The sequence below is a fragment of the Panthera tigris genome, chromosome D1 (genome assembly GCF_018350195.1).
Source record: "Panthera tigris isolate Pti1 chromosome D1, P.tigris_Pti1_mat1.1, whole genome shotgun sequence".
Classification (NCBI taxonomy): domain Eukaryota; kingdom Metazoa; phylum Chordata; class Mammalia; order Carnivora; family Felidae; genus Panthera; species Panthera tigris.
This window is the reverse complement of record NC_056669.1, coordinates 105,617,569-105,640,441: the sequence shown is the minus strand read 5'-3', so window position 1 is coordinate 105,640,441 and position 22,873 is coordinate 105,617,569. Positions and strand designations below refer to the sequence as shown.

The following is a 22,873-nucleotide window of genomic DNA, read 5'->3' as shown; positions in this document are numbered from 1 at the left end:
CTTTCGCTCCCGTCCTCCGATCCACCTGCCGACAGTGCTTTCAACACCAAGAACTCAGTACCAAGATGAAGGAAAAAAGTAATCTAATATTTTGGTACAAAAACAGCTGTAGGAAGAGAGGTGGAGGGAGCCCATGGTCACGTTTCCCTCGTGGAGGGGAAAACAGGCTCCCGGTATAAACAGGGCCACGTGGGGGCAAGAGGACTGTAGGCACGTGGGCATGGAGTCTTTGGCTGCAGGAAGGATTTTCTGGTTACTCTTCAGGAAGGGGAAAGGCGTGGCCCAACAAGAACATCTGTCTCAGAGCTCCATTCGGGGTCCCCCCGCTCCAGAGGCCGATAAGGTGTGGCTTCAGACTTCCACTGCACCACCTGAAGCATCAAGACCACACACCACAATACCAGATTCACCCAAGAAGAGGTCTGTGGGAAACAGGAACAAGAGCGTGAGGAACGTGGCCATCTTGAATCCAGTTCCACCCACATACAGCTATTTGCTCGCTGTCAGGTCAACAAGCCCATCAGCCCCTCTCAGCCTCTCACTGGTGGGCACCCTGACAACTACAGATGCTTATAGGAGTCTGTGGACCCCTGAGTTTCCACCTAGTCTTTCATGTCCCAGAACCTCACTTCGGCATCGTATAGGTTGGAGTAAAACTTCAGAGCGGTTCCAGGGGGTGTCCATGGAATTTTCTGGGCTTCGGAGCAGCTGTGAGGTCAAAAGATGGTGGTGAGAAAGGGAGGATATACCCCAAACATACCTGTGCCCGGATGCCCTCTGAGAGGAGAACTGAGAGGGACAAAAAGGGAAGGCAGTCAGCCCGAGCCAGGGTTCCCTCCCTCTCCCATTACCTAATTGTAATGTTCAGGGAGACGATGGATTTGCAGAGAGAACGGGTGCCAAATCGAAGGATACAGGCAGACACTAAGACCAGGAAGGTGGCTATAGCAGAGACGGCCAGTGCAATGCGGAGCCCTGTAGGGCCTCTGAGGAGGGAGAGAACAAGCCTTGTGGTTGGGATGGGCCTTCCCCGAGCTCAGCCCCTGACTCTCAGGGTAGGGCAGTCACCTGTGGGAGTCCTCGATGCAGCTGCTGTAGACCCAGAAGAGCAGGAGCAGGAGGCAGTAGAGGGCCAGGAGGCCAGAGACCCCGGCCACAAAGTAGCAGAGGGATGGGGCCGAGGGTTGGGATAAAGCCAGGGAGGAGCCATTGAGGGCGGCCACGCCGTACAAGGGACAGTGGCTACTGAAGGAACCCTGTGAAGAGAAGCTGCTGAGTCCTACCTAGATTTCAGGTTAGAGCCTGGGTGCAGGCTCCGGGCAGGTGTGAGGGATAATCTAGGAGAGGGCCACCCTAGGAAGTTATTTATGCACTGTCAGTTCCTGTTTCTGGGCCAGTAGACTGATGGAGAGGGCCTGCTGGGGAAGTCAAACCTGCAGCGGACAGAAGGATCAGGAAATAGGCGGTGGTTATAAAAGACAGTGAGCTTCACAGATGCCTCACAAGTTCTGGTCTCCCCTCTGCAGAAAGCCTAGAGTAAAACCAGAACTTGTGTAACCTTCAACTATCTCCGATATTTCCTAATCTGTAAAAAAAACAAAAAAACAAAAAACACGAAAAAGGCATAATCGTGCCTTATAGGGTTAAATGAGCCTGTTTATTAGCAAGATTGCAAGCTGGGAGGGGGGGGGGGAACCCTCCTGCTTTGGGCATTTTCTACCTCCGTATTTTGTCATTCACACACCGTGCTGCAATCGTGTGGAAGCTCGGTCATCTCCGCTACGCTATGCTTTATTTCCTGGCGTAGCTCGGCACAAGTGCCTGATTGAAAACGTGTAGGCAGGGCCCGGGCCGATTTCTGTTTCAGAACCAGGGTAAGGTGATGCAGCCGCAGCCACCAGACCGGGCTACGTGTGGTGCTGGAAGACACTCCGGAAAACCCGTCCCTAGGCCAGGTCATGACTTTGAAGAACAACGTGGGCGGGCGGGGCCGGAGAGCGCGATCGGCGCCGGTGCATCTCCGCCGCAGACGGGCGCCCGCCGGGCCTCCCCCGACGCCCCGGCTCCGAGGCGCAGCGCGACGGCACCAGGCCGGCCCCGGCCAGCCCGCCCCCGCCTACCCGACCCCACGGCCGGCCCCGCCCCGCACCTGCGTCCGGGTCAGCGTCGCGGCCGCCACGGCCCCGCACAGGAAGGCAGCTGTGAACAGCAAGAGCTCGAAGCGCTGCAACCAGGGCAGCGCCATGGCGCCCTCGCCACTAGGAAGCGCCGCCGCGGGAGCCAACCGCCCAAGCCCCGCCTCATCCGGCGCGACCCACGAGCGCGCAGACGTCACTTCCGACGGGGGCTTTATTTACAGAGGCCGGCGGGCGGGGCTGGGGGGCCAGCGCCGCTTCAGAGCGGCAGGTACAGCGAGTAGTCCGACAGTGCCCAGCGGCGGGCCGGGCGGCCGGTGCGGCCGATCATGGGCAGCTTCTGCACGTAGCGGGAGGCCGGGCTGGGCCCGTACGGCGCGGGGAAGGCGGTCTGGAAGAGGCGCCCGCGGCATCGCCTCCCGGCCTGCCGCCCGGCAATAATGAAGCGGAAGTGGGGGGCGCCGCGCGGGGCGAAACGGCTCTTCTGGAAGACGTCGCGGGTGCCGGCGCCGGGGCCCTGCTGCCGGGGCGCCCCCCGCGCCCGGTGCACGCGCGGCAGCGGCCTGCTCTCAGAGGCGGCGGGCGCGGAGGCCGACGCGGGGCCGCCGCTCCGGGGACTCTCGTCGCCCTGCGGGCTGACCATGGCGTTGGCCGTCAGCTGCGGCATCTTCCGCACCGAGTCCGGAGCGGCCGCCGGCTCCTTCTTGTCCCCGGGCGGCCGCGGAGTGGTGGGCGCGGGCTGGCCCGTGCCGAAGCGGGTGGCCAAGCTGTCACCGAAGAAGGCGTACAGCTCCCGGTAGATGTCCGCCAGGGTCACCGACGGGGAAGGATCCTCCGGCCCCGCGCCTCCTGGCGGCGGCGGGACGACAGACCCAAAGCCTGGCTCCGCGCTGCCCCCGGAGGGAGACTCCTGCAGGAGAAGGCTGTCCCAGGGCAGGTCGTCCGAGCGCCGGCACCCCCTGCCGCTTGGGCCCCCCTTGCTGGGCTCTGCCGCCTGGGCCTTCATCTTCAGCAGTCTCTCCACGGCCACCTGTAAGAGCAGAGGGACTAGGATAGGCAAGAACTAGGAGGCACCTGGGCCCGTCGAGTTTTCCAAAGTTAAGGCAGGTGAGCTGCTGAGCTCACGCCAGGGAAGGGAGACTGGAAGGGGCAGGCGCTCACCAGAATGGCTCCGTAGACCTTGTGTCCATCTGCTTTCACTTGGGCATTAGATACGGAGTAATCATCTAGCACAGCCTGCAGATTTGTCCAGTAAGTGGACAGGTGTGGGTACAGTACTCGTTCTACTGCCTGGAAGGGAAAAGGGAATGCAGTAAGCACCTTGTTGCTTATTGCCTCTCAAGTACCCTTGCCCACGGAAGACGTACTTTTACCTCTGACAGGAAATTCTCAGCTTGGCGTATTCAGCCAACGTTTATTTGGAACCCACTGTATGCCCAAGCCTTGGCTAAGCACTGAGAATGAAGGTCAGGTACAAAGACCACCCTGTTATCACTGACATGTATGACAAGGGCTAGAGGATATAGGTAATGCCCATTGCTAACAGACAAATTTAATTTGCCAACTATTAACCCTATACAGTCAATAGGCAAGTACTATTGCTTAAATGTACACTGGGACTCAGTTCAGACCACCTGCACAAAAACAAACAAACCGATCCGAGGCCTGGACTCCGATTATATGATTTTAATCCTGTGATTAATTTTGAGGAAAGCAATTAAGACTTCACAGAGGATGGATGGCCTTGGTGGCTCAGTTAAGCGATGGACTCTTGATTTTGGCTCAGGTCACAAGCCTGCTTAACATTCCCTCCCTCTCCCTCCACCCACTCCTCTCACTCTTGCACATTCTATTTAAGTTTATTTATTTTTGAGAGAGAGACAGAGCATGAACGGGGGAGGGTCAGAGAGAGAGGGAGACACAGAATCCGAAGCAGGCTCCAGGCTCTGAGCCGTCAGCCCAGAGCCTGACGCGGGGCTCGAACTCACGGACCGCGAGATCGTGACCTGAGCCGAAGTCGGACGCTCAACCGACTGAGCCACCCAGGCGCCCCTTGCACATTCTATTTAAAAAAAAAAAAAAAGACTTCACAGAGGATGTGACATCTGTTACAGGCTTTGATGCGTTAAGAGTTCTTTGGTTAGGCATCCACAGCCTGAGGATTTGAAAACGTTAAATCAACAAGTTCCGAGAAAAACACAACTTACGGCTGACTCAAGTATAAGAGCTTAAATAATTCTATAACTGTAGTAGTTAAATAAAATATCTAACCACAAAAAAAGACACAGTGCCAACATTTACAAAGACAGTCTGAGATCTTATCAAAACAAACAAGGGGATGCCTGTGTAGCTCAGTCTGTTATGCACCTAACTCTTGATTTTGGCCCAGGTCATGATCTCCCAGTCTGTGAGATGGAGACCCGCATCAGGCTCCGTGCTGAGCCTGCTTGGGATTCTCTCTCTCCCTCTCTCTCTTCCCCTCCCCCACTCAGGCTCCTTATGTCTCTCTCAAAATAAATAAGCATTAAAAAAACAAAAACAAACCCTGAATACAAGAGGAATTGAGGGGTGGTTCCTTAACATGATTAACAGAGAATGGCCAGGAATTTATGAAGTGGGGATATACTAATACCTGCCATGTAGAACTTCTGAAAGGATAAGACATTTATACACAGAAAGGCAAGCTATCAAATAGTGGGGCCTAAGGCAAGAGCTCAGTACATGGCAACAGCAAGCATATACCTTTTTTTTTAGTTTTTTAATTTATTTTTATTTTGAGAGAGAGAGAGCAAGCAGGGGGCAGAGAGAGAGGGAGACAGAAAGAATCCCGAACAGGCTCCATGCTGTCAGCGCGGAGCCCGATGTGGGGCTCAAACCCACGAACCGTCGAGACCATGACCTGAGCCAAAATCAAGAGTCAGATGCCTGAGCAATTGAGCCATCCAGGCGGCCCAAGCATATACCATTTTCATGATAAAAGACACACAAATACTATTTTTCTGATTACAAATGGGAGCTCTTACGGCGCTGTGTGTGGGAAAGGCCGGGGTCCTCACCTTCCAGCCGAGGGCATGCAGCCCCACCACAGCCCCGTAGTGAGAGCAGAGAGGCCGCACGGGGTCTGCCAACACCTTCTGCAGGGAGAGCAGGATCTGCTGATAAAGGCCACTCACAAGGTCCCCGTGTGTCCTACGGGAGCGGCATTCGGTCAGAGAGGAGAATGAGGCACAGGGCAGCCTAAACTGGACTCCGGTCGGGGCGCACCGGGGTAAGTGGACAAGGAAGGCTAAGGGGGAGCGAAGGCTACCTGAAGGGCCGAAGGGCCCAACCCTGGGGATATCGGGTGTCCGTCTCTAGAATCCCAGCGTGCCGAGGCACACCGACTGGGAAGCTCTAATGGAAGAGGCTCCCTGCCCCCTCAACGCATGGCCTCGAAGCCAGACGTCTCACCCGCTCCCGAACGCAACCCCTCGGCACTGTGACAGCCCCACCCTTCGTTCAGCTAGGCCCAGCGGCTACCAGAAGATGTGGCTGAGCAGGAGGGCAGCTCCATCCCGAAGAGTCCAATGGTCGTTCAGAGGGTTGATGGAGGCAGCCAGTGGCTCCAGCACGCAGTAGAGGACACTCCCTACCAGGGAGCGGACATAGGGCCCCAGGCAGAGGTGTGGGTTCCGAACCAGGCTCCGAGCCACTTGCAGGAGCCGGTGCAGCTGCTCCAGATCGTGGCTTACAGATTTCACCTGTTTGTAGAAGAGGGTCGCTTAGGCGGACACGAGGGTGCAGGTAGGAGCCCACCGCCGCGACGGCGCCTGCCACGAGCCCTACCCGGTGCTGGGTTATCTCCCCACAAACCGTCCCCACCCTGCCCCAGCCGCGTCACTCACCCCACTGACCACGTAAACAAAGTAGGGGAGGAGTGCTGCGATCTTGGAGTTGGTCTGCAGGTCCTGGAGAGCGATCTGAAAAGGAAGAGGCCAGACTGCACTGGGTCCTCCAGCCCCAAGTAGAAACTGGCATTTAAAAAAAAAAAAAAAATTTTTTTTTTTTTAAATCTTTATTTATTTTTGAGAGAGAGAGACATAGAGCGCGAGCAGGGGAGAAACACAGAAAGAGGGAGAGACAGAATCCACCGCAGGCTCCAGGCTCTGAGCTGTTAGCACAGGGCCCGATGCAGGGCTCGAACCCACAGAACTGCAAGATCACGACCTGAGCCCAAGTGTGGCGCTCAACTGACTGAGCCACCCAGGTGCCCCTAAACTGACATGTTTTAGAGGACAGTTTACTTCTTATGTATGACAATTTAAATGTTCTCTCTCAAAATAAATAAATTTTTAAAAAATGTAAATGTTCATATTCTTTGATTATTCAAGTGTACTTCTATAAATTTAACCCACCATAAAAGTTACCCACTTACACACATACCCACTCACAGCACAGTCTGTAATAATAAAAACTGCCCACAACCTAAGTGGCCAACGTGGTTTTAACTGAGAAAAGCACTTGTTCTAAAACCAGATGTTTACTATAATACCACCTTGGTTTATACTAGAGAAATTACAGTTAAAACTTGGGGGGGAAAAAACATGTTTCCATGGGAAACTTTCACTTTCTTTTTTAAATCTTTTTAAATTTTTTTTTTAATGTTTTTTTATTTGATAGAGACAGAGTGAGAATGGGGGAGGAGCAAAGAGGGAGACACAGAATCCGAAGCAGGCTCTAGGCTCCGAGCTGTCAGCACAGAGCCTGATGTGGGGCTTGAACTCACGAACCATGAGATCATGACCTGAGCCGAAGTCGGACGTTTAACCGACTGAGCCACCCAGGCGCCCCTAAAAAAAATTTTTTTGACGTGTATTTATTTTTCAGAGAGACAAGAGACAGACAATGAACGGGGGAGGGGCAGAGAGAGAGAGGGAAACACAGAATCCGAAGCAGGCTCGAGGCTCCCAGCTGTCTGCACAGAACCTGACACGGGGCTCGAACTCACAAACCACAAGATCATGACCTGAGCCGAAGTCGGATGCTTAACTGACTGAGCTACCCAGGTGCCCCTTTATATTACAATACTTCTATAATAAACATGCTGATACAGCTTTTTTTTTTTTTTTAATTTTTTTTTTTTCAACGTTTTTTATTTATTTTTGGGACAGAGAGAGACAGAGCATGAACGGGGGAGGGGCAGAGAGAGAGGGAGACACAGAATCGGAAACAGGCTCCAGGCTCCGAGCCATCAGCCCAGAGCCTGACGCGGGGCTCGAACTCACTGACCGCGAGATCATGACCTGGCTGAAGTCGGACGCTTAACCGACTGCGCCACCCAGGCGCCCCTGATACAGCTTTTATAAGCAGCAAAAAGAGTTAAGTACATGAGAAAAGTCCTTTTAACCCTGAATCTCCACTACCTGTGACCTCCAGACCCCTCTGGATAAAGCTCCTATGCTCAGGCACTACAACAGCAGACAGCAGACTAGTGGGAAAGGAGCTCAGCCCCCAAGCCCCGCACCCATCCCATCGGCACGGTGCCTGGGGAACCGGAGCCAAGCTCCTAAGGAACGGGAGCAACAGCCAGACATGGGAAGAAGGATAGAAACCCCGAGAGGCCACCTCGTGGAGCAGACCAGCAAACTAACGCTCGCCCGACTCTGGACACGGGAGGACTGACCACAAGCAGCCTGCGGAGTCCCAGAGGCTAAAGCAGCAGGGTCTCTCCGAGCAGGTCTGGCCGGGCACCCTGACCCGGCTCCTTCGGCTTCCCTTCTCTCCCTCTCAACTCCACACAAATGAGAGCCGCAACGTGGCTGCCTCACTCGGCCCCAAGTCAACAGGCACCCCAGAGAGCAGGCTCTGGAATCAAGGTGTGCGGGTACTGACCACCCGAGTCCCCCCACATGGCCCTGCTGAGCTGCCCGTTCCCTGGAGAGCAGGGGTTCCCGCTGGAGTGGGCAGAGCAAGGCGGTCCTGGAGGAGGGCGGCCTCAGAGCCCTGCACCCCCGCTCCCACCCACATCGGGTGTGTGCAGTGGACAGGAAGTAGGGGCCTGAAAGAGCTCTGTGGGGGGCGCCTGGGTGGCTCAGTCAGTTAGGCGTCTGACTCTTGCTCCGGGTTCAGTCATGATCTCCTGCTTTCTGGGATCGAGCCCCGTGTCGGGCTCTGCGCTGAGCATGTGGAGCCTGCTTGGGATTCCTTCTCTACGCCTCTTTCTCTACACTGCCCCCCGCCAACTCACACTGGCTCTAAGTAAATAAATAAACTTAAAAAAAAAAAAAAGAACGAATTCCATGGGGATTTGAAAACTGGACTTTGTGCCCCAATTCGGGTCCACTCGCTCACCTTCATCAGCTGCGGATCGTCCCCCAGCACGGCTCGAGTCACTTGCTGGTAGTACTTGAGAAGGTCATCGGTCAGCGAAGACACGGCGCTGGGCACTGTGGGAGGATGGGCAGGAGGTGGTCAGGGTCAGGCCAGCCCAGCCTCACCTGCCGGCTCCCCTCCCTCCCCTCCCCACCAGAAGCCTGTTCACACGGGACTCCCAGAGCACACAGCCACCAACTCCTCGGAGCAGCCCTGCTCAGCCCTGAGCCTGCAGGCTTTCCACGCCTCTGTGCTCCGTACTGTGCCTCCCACCTGTCCTCTGCCACGCAGGTTCCTGCTCAGTCCTCAGTCCCTCCTGGACACTTGCCCTCAGGCGACCCAGTTGCCCAGACTTCTGTGCTAGCATCCAACACCCGGCATCATGACTGGTCCCAGGTCTGGGCTCATAGCTCCAAATCCGAGCCCTCTGGGCAGGGACTAGTGCCCACTCAGAACGGGGCATCAGTAAATACTCGTGAGATGAAGAATCAGAGGTACAGGGGTGCCTGGGTGGCTCAGTCAGTTAGGCGCCCAACTCGGGTTTTTTGTCCAACTCGATTTTGGCTCGGGTCATGATCTCACGGTTCATGAGTTCGAGCCCCGCATTGGGCTCTGCGCTGGCAACGAGGAGCCTGCTTTAGGTTCTCTCCCCCGCCTCTCTCTGCCCCTCCCCTGTTCACGCTTGCGCTCTCTCTCAAAATAAACTTAAAAACAAACAAAAACAAGAAGCAGAGAGGTACAGGAGCACCAGCTCCTAAGGAAGGAAAGTCCAGAAAGCCCGTTCCCCGTACTACCCCTTACCTGATCCTTGAGGCGCCAGGTTCCCTTTGCCATCTAGGTAGGAGACATGAACTAGAACCAGAGCACAGATCGGTCAGCTAAGGGGGTTCTGGCCCTGGTAGCACCACCGCATGCAGGAGTTCTGCCCCACCCACCCCTCCTCTGACAGCCCAGTTCCTGTCCCCACCCCATGCAGGACCTCGGCAGTCACCTCTCACAGCTGTCTCGGCACAGCCTTTAGGGATGTTGGTGGCCAGGGCCAGCTCTACCAGGTTCACCTCTCGGTCCTCAGGGAAGTAGAGCTCGCCCTCCCTGGCAGGGCGCAGGGGCAGCGCCTCCTGGGATCCGTAGCCACACACAGCCTGAGCAAAGAGAGGATCGGAGGGCAGGCTGAAGCCAGGGAGGGAAGAGGCGATCTACTGACCAGGGCAGGGAGCCTACGTTTGAGGGAAATCTAAGAGTCTGAGAAAAGGGGAGATGCCTGAGGCTTCAGGCCTATTGCCGGGAATTTGGCTGGAGCATCCGGTACTCACGGGGTCAGGGAGTAGAGCCTGGTCTGTCCTTCCATAACCATACGGGCTCTGAGACCCAACCCCCTGCCGCCAGCCCTCCAAACATTCACCCAACTTTGAAAACACTATATTTTTTTAATAATTTTTTTTTTTTTTTTTTTTTTTTTTTTTTTTTTTTTTTTAATGTAGGGGCACCTGGGTGGCTCAGTTGGTTGAGCGTCCGACTTTGGCTTCGGTCACAATCTTGGGGTTCGTGAGTTCAAGCCCTACCATCGGGCTCTGTGCTGAAAGCTCAGAGCCTGCTTCAGATTCTCTGCCCCCCAACTTCCCGCCCCTCCCCTGTTTGCACTCTCTAAAAAATAAACAAAAAGCATTTTTAAAAAATTAAATAAACTTTTTTTTTTTTATTTTAGAGAGAGTGCGTGTGTGAGCATGTGGGCGGAAGAGGGGGGCGGCGGGGGGAGGGAGAGAGAAAGAGGGAAAGGGAAAGAGAGAGAGAGACAGAGAGAGAATATCCCAAGCAGGCTCCTCACTCAGAATAACTTGCTCCCAGGACCCTGAGATCATGACTTGAGCCGAAATTAAGAGCCAGACGCTCAACCAACTAAGCCACCCAGGTGCCCTCCCCCTCTTTTTTTAAAGCAAGCTCCAGGCCCAACATGAGGCTCAAACGAACTCACAACCCTAAGATTAAGAGTCGCATGCTGGGGCACCTGAGCGGCTCAGTCAGTTAGGCATCCTACTTCGTTTCAGGTCATGATCTCACGGCTGGTGAGTTTGAGCCCCACATCGGGCTCGCTGCTGTCAGCACAGAGCCCGCTTTGGATCCTCTGTCCCCCTCTCACTGCCCCTCCCCGGCCTGTGCTCTCCCCCCACCAAAAAAGAAAAGTCACATGCTCTCCGGAGCCAGCCAGGCACCCCAACACTATTCTCTTCTAAACATGATCTTCTTCCCTCAAGTCCCTGCCCCGCAACAACTGTGCAGGACAGTCTAATACTCACATTTATGCCCAGGCTCCTCCCTTACCCAGAATGTCTCCTCTTCTCTTGGCTTAGCCTAACCCAAGCCTCCCTTTAAAGCCCGGCTCAAGTCCCAGTTCTTCCAAGGCTTCCCTAACCTCCTGGCCCCGGGGCACCTACCCGGTGGTTTCTGTGAGCTGCCCCTGTGTGCACATTTGGTCTTTAGGTCTGTGCTGGGCACGGGGTGGGTCATGCCACCTGAGCCCTGTGCAGCCCGCGCTCAACTCACCTCCACGCTGCTCCAGCGGAGGGCCCTGTTGAAGTCCTCGACAGTCAGCTTCCGCCGTTTGGTATGTTTCATGAATTGAGAGCTATTCTGGGAGGGGAGGAACAAAGTCAGGGGACAGGGAGAAGGGGGTATGGAGTCCCCAGGGGAAGAGAGACAGCCTGGGGAGGAGGCAAAGAGGACACCAGGAAGCCCGGAATCTGGCTCTGCTCTGGTGCGGACAGCACCCCCCCGTGTGACGTTCCCTCTCTGGGACCCAGTTTCTCACACGCAGAATGTGAGTGTGAACTTGCCTGGCCTGCCTGGCGGGGCTGTTGAGAAGAGGGGCAATGGGGGGACGATGCCCAGCCAGCACTTTGTTTGCCAGAAGCCCCACTGGCTGAAAGGGGAGCTCCGGAGAGGGCAAGGACCGCCTCTGTCCCTCAGAGCTCAGAGCAGGTGCCGCAAACACAGCTGTGTAATAAATCCCTGTGGGAGGGAGCCATCAAGGAGAGAATAAGGGGAGCGGGGAGGGGTGCGGGGAGCGAGGGGGGCGTACCTGGGTGGCTTCTCTGAGACGGTAACACACATCCTCCGCGAGAAGAGCTGCCACCTCATCGCTCAGCTCCAGGCCTGTGCTCTCCGCCATCAGCCGGACCGACTCCCGAGGGATCTCCACAAACCGCCGCTCTTCTCGCTCGGACATGGCCCCGACGGAGCTGGGAGCCAGGAGAGAAGGTTTGAGAAGCCACCCAGTCTCCCGCAGGGCCCAGGAGCCCGACTTCAAGGCCTTCTGAACCAGTCTCGCTGCTCTTGTTCCAGAATCCCTGAACAAGGAGCCGCAGAGGCTCGGAGTGTCCAGGCGAGGAAACTGAGGCTAAGAACAAGAAACAGACGAGCTGGGTCAGACAACAGGGATGCCTGAAAAAGTGCCTGGCCTCAGGGGATTCACAGAACTGGGTCCCAGCCATGATCTACCACCTCCTGAGTGACTGTGACTGAGAGCCCTGGTCATCAGCTTGTGCCCTGGTGTCCGAACTTGTAAGATACAGGCAATCGCCGCCGCCCTCCCTACCTCACAGGGTGGCTATGAGGCCAAAACGAGACAGTGTATGAAAAAGCCAAGGACCAGAACACCACCCAAAGGGATGATGGGAGATGTTACCATGGTTAGTTACAAATAAAAACTTCAGGGGCGCCTGGATGGCTCAATCGTTTAAGTGTCTGACTTCTGGTCCGGTCGTGATCTCACAGTTTGTGAGTTTGAGCCCCGCATCGGGCTGTCTGCTGTCAGCGCAGAGCCTGCTTCGGATCCTCTGTCCCCGTCTCTCTGCCCGCCCCCCTCAAAAATAAATAAACGTTAAAAAAGAAAAAAAAAAGTCATGTTTTCTTCCTTCTGATTCTTGCTACCACCACTATCTACTGAGTCTTGATGAAAACTACTTGTATCCTGACACTTCCTTGCTCAGAAATCTTTAGTACTTCCACGCTGGTTCTAAAAGAAAGTCTAAACTCCCCAGCTTGACATTTTTCTTTATTTATTGAGAGAGAGAGAGAGAGAGAGAGAAATGCAGAGGGAAAGAGAGAGAATCCCAAGCAGGCTCCACACTGCCAGCAAGGGGCCCCATACGGGGCTCAAACTCACCGACCGTGAGATCGTGACCTGAGCTGAAGTCCGTGACGCTCACCTGACTGAGCCACCCAGGCGGCTCCCAGCTTGACGTTCTGTATTTGGTCCCAAATCCCCCCAGCTATTCAAGCTGATCCCTCCTCCCAGTAAGACCAGCCTAGAGTCTTCCAGCCTGCCTGGTGCTCCACCACCAGTGCTCAGGCTGGTCGTCTCCCTCTCTACTCCAAGCCCCCACCCCTCCTCTTTGCTAAGGCAAATCCAGTCTGTCATTTAAGGTCTTCCTCGCCAAATGCCATTAGGGATTGTCAGGCTTTTAGTAGCTGGGCTTTTGCCCATGTGTCTGATCTTCCCCAGTCTGGCTTAGAGGTCTAACAGCAGGAACCTGCTCTTCCGTTCACAGGATATGGCAGAATAAGAACCCAACAAAAACAGCAACTGATGGACGATTCCAGTGACGGACACCACAGTGAGAGGGCAGGCCCACGAGGGCCAAAGTGAGGCGTCGGCACCACAGGCAGCAAGGCCCAGTTCCAGGTGCTTCTGGGTCACCAGTGACCTCCAGGTCCCTAAATCCAAAAACCTCCAGGTCCCTAACCCGGCCTCCCGCATTTCTCCCAGTGGCTCTACATTGCCTTTGGAATCAAGAACAAACCTGTACCATGGTTCCAAAGCCCTGCGTATCCATCGACTTCTGCAACACTTCTTTCCCTCTCGTGTTCTGCATTCCCGCCACGGCCGCTTCCCATTTCCCCCAAAACACCCGATCCCAGGACATTCGTACACGCTCTTTCCCCTAGTTGAAACACTCTCCTCCTCCTCCACCTCCAATCTCTTTGTCTAGTGAGCTCCTAGTGGCTCCTTCAGATCTCAGTTCAAATGTCACTTGCTCAGGGAAGTCTTCTCAGACCTCCACAATGTCCCAGTACTTGGCCTTCAAAGCGATTATCACAGTTGGTAACTATACAATTGTGTAACTGTGTGGGTAACACCTCCCCACTATATTGTAAGCTCCATGCCCAGCTAGGATCATGCCAGTTTGCTCACCTTTGCATCCCCAGAGTCCGGCACAGGGTCAGCACATAATACTCCTTCAATAAACGCTTGCTGCAAAACCGAATAAAGAATAGCTATTTTTCCCAAGCACATGCTATGCCTGAGGCACACAGTTAGGTGCTTTATATGGCTTATACCTCATCTTATTCTCAGTAACAATGAGATAGATGTTATGTAAGTATCGTGTCTATTTCACAGCCAAGGAAATCAAGGCTCAGAGAGGTTAAATGTGAAATGACTCGTCCAAGAACATCCAGCGAGCACTAAGTAGGCAGCAGGGACTCAACTCCTGTTCCTAGTCATCAGAGCGGTAGGCTGTGTGAGGGACAAGGCCTGGATTTCCAGCCCGAAGACTGGAGTTGGAGGCCCGCCAATGGATAATTCTGAAGTTTCTGTTTTCCTGCCTGTAAAATGGGAGCATGAAGTCCTGCCCACGGGCAAAGGTCTTTCCTTATTATGTGCCTATATTAAGACCCACAAAGTCCTGGCTCTGACCAAGGTCTCCCCCTCCTCAACCTCCTCTCCTCTGCATCCCCAGCCACTAGCCACACTGGTAAAGTGGCGTGGGAACTGACCGCCACGGGCGTCGGGGGAGCGCATCCTCCCACCCAGCCTCCCTTCATCCCAGATCCAGAAGTGCTGGGGTAGGGTGGAGGAGGTCAGGGGTTACCGAACTTGGGTCACGTGGTCAGCGAAGGGGGCGGGCCCCCAGCGGAGCCGGCGCTAAGGCTAGTCAGTGCGGGGCCCACAGCGGGACGGAGAGTCCTTGGGCCTGCGAGGGCCTGCTCACCTGAAGGCTCTGGCGCGGCAAAGGCGACTACCCAGACGGCGGTGGCGGCGAAGGCAGCTCCCACTCACCCTGCTCACCCTAATTCCCTCTCTCTGAGCCCAGGCCCCGCCCTCCAGGAGCACAACCAATCGGCGAGCGTCCTGCGAAGTTCCCGCCCACCCGCAGGCTTCCCGCCTCGCGATTGGCCTCTGTTAAGGGGCTGTAAAAGAATCTAGGCGCAGGGGGTCACGTGAGGCTGAAGAGTCGGACTTCTTAAAGCAACAGCTCTTGGGTGTTTTGAGAGTTGGTATGTATGGTTTTGTGTGTTTTGTGTTTTATTTATTTTTGAGAGAGAGAGAGAGAAGAGACTTCAAGCAGAGTAGGGGCGAGAGAGGGAGACACGGAATCTGAAGCAGGCCCCAGGCTCTAAGCCGTGAGCAGAGCCCCATGCGGTGCTTGAACTCATGAATCGTGAGATCATGACCCGAGCTGCAGTCAGACGTTTAACGGAGTGACCCACCCAAGTGCCCTTGTGTATGTTTTAAAAGCGTATTGTCAAGGAAAGCGTCTCTATTCTTTTGATCTCGTCTGCACTTTGAGTTTCTAAGCATTTGCATTTATGTGACTGCAGCGAAGTTTTAAGCTTTGGTGTGTAAATTAGTTTTCTTGCCCACTTGGTGGGGCTCAATTTACCCCTCCAACATCACCTGCAGGACTGATGGGGCTCCCACTAGGTATTTTCTTTGGGCAGAAGAGTCTTCTCACTGGGACAAGCTCACGTGCAAAATACAGACTCTAGGGCTGTGCTCATTACGGCACCCTTCCTCAGTAAGCCAACTATAACGCCTAACCTGCCTCGATTTCCTTGACCACTTTACACGCACATGCTTTCCTAAACTTGGACAGCTCTCAATTCAGAACCAAGTGGGTTTAGTGGGTTACGGATAGTATTTGGAGTCAGACCAACCTAGGTTCAAATTCTACCATCGCTTCGGGGCAAATTACCTAACCATATTTTCGCCCAAGAGCAAAATGGGGTACTGATACTCACTTCACAGGGTTACTGTAGATTAAGTGAGATGATGTCTGTGAAAGCAGTTGGCAGAGTTGAGGTTGAACCTTCTTGTACACCTCAGGAGGCAGACAGTGAATTAATTCCTTTATGTTCATTCAAAATGAGGTCGTTTGCAATGGGCTATTCATTATAGAAAGGAGTTTTCTGCGGAGGAGCGTGAATGTACACATCCTCGCCCTTCCTCCCTCTCAGGGTAAGATGCTGCTGCCTCTAAAAAAGATCCTCCCAGGCTAGAGCTGGGAAGGCCAGATGGATGTGGTGGAGGTTGCCATGGCAACACCACCTAAGGAGACTATGACCCTGCTGAGTCTCTTCCAGTTATAGTCAGTATGACATCTGCTGTAGTGTCAGTACTGTGCTTGAACACTGGAGTGTCTGTCCACCTCTGCATAAAGGGAAGCGGCAGGGCCTCCTCCACCATCCTGAGTCTGAGGTCAGTTCAGCAGGATCTGGGCTGCTGGCAGCTCTCCTTGCTGAGGTGTTAGTCTGGACAGCCATTGGCAAGCTCAAAGGCATGACACAATGACAGAAGGCCCAGGGGCCTGAGGGATATAGTAAAGCTGTATTCAAGCACTTTGGGGCCCATTTGCCCCCAGCCTCAAGTGGAGGCAGGGGCCAACGAGAGCAGTAGTGAGACCCACATGACCACAGATAGGAGAAAGGTGGGTCCCACTCACTCCCCAGCCACCTAGAGCCTGGCAAAAAGAGCTAGGATGGCTTTGAAGGCAGACTGACAAGTTTAAAAACAAAACAAAGCTCCACCACTCACTAGCTGTGTACCCTTGGCATTACACTTCGTCTCTCTAATCTGTTTTATCAGCTATCAAGTGGACCAACAGAATCTACTTCGTGGAACTGTTGTGGGCAATGTGTGTAAAAGATTTAGCATTAGGCACCTGAGTGGCTCAGTCAGTTAGGTCGCCAACTTCAGCTTTAGGGCATGATCTCACAGTATGAGTTCAAGTCCCGCATTGGGCTGTCTGCGGTCAGTTCAGAGCCTGCTTCGGATCCTCTGTCTCCCTCTCTCTGCCCCTACCCTGCTCAAGCGCTCTCTTGCTATCAAAAATAAAATGTGTATTTTTAAAAATGCTTTATTTTTGAGAGAGCACAAGTGGGAGAAGGGCAGAGAGAGGGGACAGAGGATCCAAAGCTGGCTCCGACCTGACAGCAGTGAGCCCGATGTGGGGCTCGAACTCACGAACCGCAAGATCATGATCTGAGCCAAAGTCAGATGCTAAACCAACTGAGCCAAGACGCCCCGAAAATAAAATATCTTTTAAAAAAATTAGCATTACCAGGCAGATACTCCTGTTACCTGTGACCTTTTTAAGAGGCCGTAACTTTCAGTTACAAACCTTAAAAAGAAGAGGCCTGGAGACCATCTCCAGACCGTCCGGACTTAATCCCCTCTCCACACAGCACACACCTTCCTGGCAGCTGCCACACCCCACGTCCTCACCAGCACCCACATGTTCACGTTCCACAAGCCACTTCTGTCCATCAGTCACTTCCTTGTAGGCCTGGTGTTACTTCCAGATTATCCCCAACACAATTAACGGATGAGTGGTTCCATTTGAGAACTTGGGAAGAATTTTACTCCGTGAGACACATGCTGTTTACAGCCTAGGGGAAATCCCTACAGCCTGAGTAATCAACTCACCGTATACTGAAATGGTAACATGACTTTAACGTGGTTTCCATGGGGAAATTCATTGCTAATCCAGCACACTTTCCCAGATTCAACAAGCTTGGAAAACCTGGCCCAGTGCCAAGAGCTGGAGATACAAAAATGAGAGGGATGCGTGCAAATCTACAATGATCTCAACTGACTCTTTTCCTGATAAAAAACAAAAAAATGAGGGGTGCCTGGCTGGGTCAGTCGGTCAAGCGCGAGACTCTTGATCTCAGGGTCGGAGTTCAAGCCTCAAGTTGGGTGTAAAGATTATGTAAAAAAAAAAAAAAAAAAGAAAGAAATAGAAAGGAGACAGGAGACAGTAACAAAACAGCATGTTTTGTGGCCCACTGTAGAGGTGCAAATGTTAGAGCTTCTATCTGTCCAGGAGTGCTAATGGCAAGAAGGAAACCACATTCAAAGGCCAATTTTTTTTTACCGTGTTTCAGCCACTATTCTGCTTCATATCGGAGTTTCTAGACCTTGACATGATTGACATTTGGGACCAGATAATCATTTGCTGGCGGGGGGAGTGGGGGGAGATATCCTATAGATTGTAGGATGTTTAGTGGCATCCCTGGCCTCTACCCACTAGAAGGCGGTACCATCCAGGACCCAGCTGTCACAACCAAAAATGTCATTGCCACATGCCCCTGGCGGCAAAAATCACCCTAGTTGATAATCACTGCTTTGTATGCATTATATAATAATTATAGGGGCACCTGAGTGGCTCAGTCAGTTAAGCATCTGACTCTTGATCTCAGGGTCGTGAGTTCAAGCCTCGAGTTGGGCTCTTCGCTGGGCGTGAGGCTTACTCAAAAAAAAGAAAAAAAAGAAAGAATTGACGGAGATTTGCTAGATTAGCAGGCAGCAACCCAACGGGCTAGGAAAGGGCATTCCAAGGCACACAAATATTACAAAAGCAGAGTGTGAGCATACCGTGAGGGAGGGTAGCATGTTTGTTTAATCTTATAGTCATTTCATGGAGTTCTGCTGTGTTACCCTGACATTTTGAAGCCTTCCACATCTTTGGTTCAGTTTAGTGACTGATTAGCAAGTAAAGGCTTCTGTTGTTTGTGACTCATCCTAGGAAGGATTGGGACCTGTCACCCCCCACCCCCACCCCGTCTGTGTCATCACTGTCCTCTTGTTCACCTCTCCCTACCCACGATCTCCTCTCCCCTAGTTCCCAGCTTTACCCTTGGTTAGTTTTAAGGGTGCGGGAAAGCCAAATATCCTGAAACCAGATTGGAACTCGGAGTGACTCTAATGACAGTATCACTTGCAGCAACCTGAAGACCTAACTTTAGTGCCCTTCCTTCAATGAGGTCAACTTTAGCTCTCTGCAAGGGGTTAGTCAGGTCCCCTGGGTAGCTGAGGCTAGTTGAGGCATCAGGCCACCAAAAGAGAGGCAAGTGAGCAACTGGCCCCCAGCCTTTTCTAAAAAAGAGTTGTTCTGACCGAAGAAAGGAGCTAACACTTCCATGAGAACAAGGACCTTTTATGGTTAGAATTGTAGAGTCGCAACTCTGGGGACAAGGAACCTTCTTTGCCTCCCCACAGCAGCCAGACTGGGCCTCTGGACAACGTGGGAAGCATGACAGTCACATCTCCTAGATAAGGACCAAATGAAGCAGCACACCCCGGTGCTCAGCTCACAAGCCCTGCAAGAACAGGAAAAGCACATCAGTCAAGCTCGCAGCTTGGGGGCGGCCATTACCATGTACTTCCCATCCCACAGGGCACGTGTCCTGCATCTTCCAAGCAGACAGCATGAGAGTTCCTTTCATCTGTGACTCGGGCATTAAGTCCCACATCCACCCCCCCACCCCCATACACCTGTGCCTTCTCCAGGCAACAGCCCCGGATGCGTGATCAGGCACTCACCCAAGTAATCGTCCATCAGGGAGCCGATAGCAAACTGCAGGAGGGAAGGTGAAGGACATAAAGTCTTAGCAACCACAGAACTATCCTCTAAGCCCAGCCCCAGGCCTTCTGCCCACCCATCCCCTCTTCCTGGCAGAAGAGAGCACGACATCCCCAGGAGCTGTAAGAAGTCAACAGCTCCCAGCTCTGCCTGGTACAGGCAGGAAGACAGGCAAGGGACTCACAATGTCATTCTTGTCCACTCGGGTCCCCACGATCTTCAAGCGGATCTCATCATCCTGCTGAATCACAATGTCCTGGGGAAGAGGAACAGTATACTCAGATACCCCTCACGCCGAAATCCCTTGGAGGGCTCATTCTTCCTCCCTCTCACTGACTTCCTCCCTCCTCACCTCATCCATCGTCTTGTAACATGGCGGGTTGGAGTTAGGATCAAACTCCATCTCTGATGGGATGGACTGAAAGGAAAGCCAGACTGGGTCAGTGCTTTACAGGGGTGCCTTCTGGAGATGGTCACGATGGGTGTCTCTCCTCCTTGGCACCCCCAGCATGCCCAGACTTACATGCCGAGAGATGAAGCAGGACATAGGTCCAATTTCTGTGAAGAGTCCAACCTAAAAGGCAATGAGTGATGTTGCTTTTTCTTTTACCGCCCCCCCCATGTCTTCTAAGCTCATCTTTGTCTGATTCCTAATATTCTTGATGTCCTGAAACCACTCTGGATTGTATCATTTGTTTTCCGGTCTCTCTTCTGTTAAGCTTTCACTTTATTTATTTTCATATCATTTTTATGAGAAGGCACAAGTGAGCAAAGGGCAGAGACAGAGAGGGAGACGGGGCGGGGGGGGGGGGGAGGCAGGGTTCACACGAAGCAGGGCTCAAGTTCACCTGATGCGAGACTCACGAACTGTGAGATCATGACCTGAGCCAACGTGAGATGCTTAACTGACTGAGCTACCCAAGCGCGCTCCCTTTAATTTTATTTATTTATTTATTTTGAGAGAGGGAGAAAGGGAAGGAGGGATAGAGAGAGAATCCCAAGCAGGCTCCGTAGTGTCAGCACACAGCCCGACACCAGGCTTAAACTATGAACCCTGAGATCATGACCTGAGCTGCAATCAAGAGTCAGACGCTTAACTGGGCCACCCACGCGGCCCTCAAGCTTTCATTTGAAGTTAAGCAAACAGTGCGGTAAAGAGCCAAGGCCTGGGACTTGTCAGTCCACAATTTGAACACTTGTTGACCACATGACCTTGGCCAGTAGGCTTAACTTCTCCAAGCTTAAGGTTCTATAAAAAGGGATGGGGCACCTGGGTGGCTCAGTAGAGTAGGTTAAGCATCCACCTCTTGACTTCGTCTCTGGTCATCATCTCGTGGCTCATGGGTTTGAGCTCCACATCGGGCTCTGCACTGTCAGCACGGAGCCTGCTTTGGATCCTGTCTCCATTGCCCTGCCCCTCCCCCTTCTCTCTCAAAATTAAACATTTGAAATAAATAAATAAATAAATAAATAAATAAATAAAAATGGATAAAAGCACCCACCACAGTCATCGTGAGGTTTTGCACATTACCTGGCCCACAGTAAGTACTCCACGAACGGAGGCTGTGCTATTGTTGACTACTCAGGCTGACTTACATGACCCGGACGGAGAATGCACAAGATTACGGTACCATTTAACAGGTGAGGCAACTGAAGCACAGACTGACTCAGCCAAGGACACAGAGTTAGCAAGAGGAGTTGGAACCCATCTCACATCTTCTGAGCGGCCACCCAACTGCCTCCGCTATGTACAGTCTCACCTTGTTGACTTGAGTGACAACAGCATCCACGACCTCCCCTTTAAAGGGCCGGAACACAATGGCCTTGTACTTAACTGGATAAAGGACAAAGCCTCGGCCTGGCTGGATCACACCAGCACCAATATTGTCAATGGTGGTGACAGCAATCACAAAGCCATACCTACAAGCATGGGGAAAAAGAAAGGCACCGTGTGTGTAAGAGCCTCTAAAACCATCTGCAACAAGTCAGTGAGCCTGGGGGTTGGAGAAGAGCACAAAGGGAAGTAGAGGACACCCCGACCCCAGAACTTAATGACTAAGAGAAGACAGGATACTGATCAGTATTCAAAATGCCAAACACTGCTCTCATAATAATTTCACAATAAGTGTCCAAGAAGGCTGAAACCCTTGAGCCAAGAGACCTCAATCGTTGGGATGCCTTAGAATCACCTAAGAGGAACTTCTTAAAACACACATTCCCAGGCCTGTCCCCAGTCTTGATTCTATAGGGACAAGATGAGGCTCAGGAACTTGCATGTGGTTATTCTGATGAGAGAGGCCAAATACTCCATAGCCCTGGGCTCATCCCACCCCGTTCATCACTGTGTGAGAGGCCCTTATGTGCAGAGCCCAGAGATGTGCCAGGCCAAGTCCCTGGTCGTGTGGGAGAAAGAAAACCAGCAGAACCACAGGAGAACAGACACAGGAACAATGATTAGGCTGTGAGCTCCATGAGAGCTGGCTTGATTCTATCTCGTTCACTGCATTGTTCCCAGAGCCCAACACACAACCTGGCAGACGGCAGAAGCTTTAGATACGTTTGCGGAGTAAATGAGTGAACAATCTCAGCTGAAGTGAGGAAGTCTCATGATCCAGCTTTGCAGAGGGCGCCGTGGGAACCCAAAGCAAGGAAGCAACTGACTGCCTGGGGTGCCTGAGAGGGTGAGAGGGTTCCCCAGGGTAGGTGGCAGGTCCTCGCAGGATGAGTAGGACCCGGGGAGAGGTTGCAAGCCTCGGGCGCCACACGCGCCTCAGATCAGGTGGCACGGAGGGCGCAGCACTCACTTGCCGGTGCAGGTCCCCTCCACCTCGGTGAAGAGCTTCTGCTTTACCGTGTTGAGCAGGTTGGGGCCGAAGTAGCGCGGGTGCAACAGGATCTCGTGCTCCAGGGAGATCTGCAGGGAAAACGGGATGGAGACCAAGCAAGGCGCGGCAGCGACCCGGGGTGAGGAGCAACCTTTCGTCCCGGCGCCACGTTTCGCTCCTCCTCTCGACCCTGCCCTCGCCGCCACCCCGTGCTCTGCTCACGTGGTAGAACATCTTCCCACGGCGGACGGGACAGCAGCCGAATCCACTCCCGCCGGGACCGCGGCGCCTCTGGACCAACCGGAAACACACAGCCGCAGCAACTCTGCTTCCGGGCCTGCCCCAGCGAAGTGGGCGGGACTCTGCCCTCTCCGCGGACCCAATTGGGCATCGCCGTCGTGGGCGGGAAATCTGCGAGGCCCCGCCCCCTCCTCCCCGCCCACCGGCGGTCCAACCGCCGGACTCCGGTAAAGCAAGTGTCTGGCCCAGAATGGGTGCCCAGTAAACTCTTTTAAACGGAATTAATTAGCTAATAAAAGACAACATAAATAAAGCGTTTTAGCAGAGTGCATTCGTATAGCAAATTTTTGAAGACTGTTTTCACATAGTAAGCATAGTAAGTAGCTGTTCTCATCTCATTTAATCTCTACAGCAACCCCACCAAGCAAGATTTATTGTCCCCGTTGACAGATGAGGTTCCAGGCTCAGAGGGTTGAGGTCACTTCAGGGTCACTCACGGCCAGGATTCAAATTCAGGATGTCTGACCCCAAGACTTGCATATTCGGGCTTTCCAGATTTTCATGCAGCCATTCGTTCACCAAACATTAACGGAGGGGAACACCCACCCCATGCCGGCAGGTAGTTTGGAGATGAAGCAGCCAAAATCAGAGCCCAGAAGGCAGCGCTCCCTCCAGGTGT

At 53.3% G+C, this 22,873-nt stretch overlaps 3 protein-coding genes across 6 annotated transcripts; all 3 read right to left on the bottom strand.

Annotated features, from left to right (window-relative positions):
- Positions 1-66: 66 nt before the first annotated feature.
- TMEM179B (transmembrane protein 179B) lies at positions 67-2,304 on the bottom strand. The gene is made up of 5 exons (XM_042957767.1): positions 2,150-2,304; positions 1,069-1,256; positions 852-986; positions 630-708; positions 67-422 (listed from the first exon to the last, which is right to left on the bottom strand). Exons 1-5 carry the CDS (start codon positions 2,243-2,245, stop codon positions 261-263), a joined length of 660 nt encoding a protein of 219 aa, XP_042813701.1. The 5' UTR covers positions 2,246-2,304; the 3' UTR covers positions 67-260.
- Positions 2,285-15,750, bottom strand: TAF6L (TATA-box binding protein associated factor 6 like). Of its 4 annotated transcripts, none has more exons than XM_042957763.1 (12): positions 15,507-15,750; positions 13,678-13,737; positions 11,563-11,722; positions 11,028-11,114; positions 9,478-9,628; positions 9,288-9,338; positions 8,466-8,560; positions 6,020-6,094; positions 5,655-5,875; positions 5,192-5,324; positions 3,297-3,425; positions 2,285-3,165 (listed from the first exon to the last, which is right to left on the bottom strand). In XM_042957763.1, the coding sequence occupies exons 1-12, from the start codon at positions 15,623-15,625 to the stop codon at positions 2,395-2,397; spliced, it is 2,052 nt and encodes a 683-aa protein (XP_042813697.1). In that variant the 5' UTR covers positions 15,626-15,750; the 3' UTR covers positions 2,285-2,394. The 4 variants fall into 4 exon arrangements, with proteins under 4 accessions (XP_042813697.1, XP_007092170.2, XP_042813698.1 ...); XM_007092108.2 differs by lacking the exon at positions 15,507-15,750 and adding an exon at positions 14,477-14,553; XM_042957764.1 differs by lacking the exon at positions 15,507-15,750 and adding an exon at positions 14,477-14,496 and having other exon boundaries at positions 11,563-11,880.
- Positions 15,751-18,682: 2,932 nt separating this feature from the next.
- On the bottom strand, positions 18,683-22,286 carry POLR2G (RNA polymerase II subunit G). The gene is made up of 8 exons (XM_007091941.3): positions 22,177-22,286; positions 21,934-22,043; positions 20,890-21,049; positions 19,653-19,703; positions 19,482-19,547; positions 19,314-19,385; positions 19,090-19,123; positions 18,683-18,866 (listed from the first exon to the last, which is right to left on the bottom strand). Exons 1-8 carry the CDS (start codon positions 22,186-22,188, stop codon positions 18,853-18,855), a joined length of 519 nt encoding a protein of 172 aa, XP_007092003.3. The 5' UTR covers positions 22,189-22,286; the 3' UTR covers positions 18,683-18,852.
- Between the last annotated feature and the right edge of the window lie 587 nt (positions 22,287-22,873).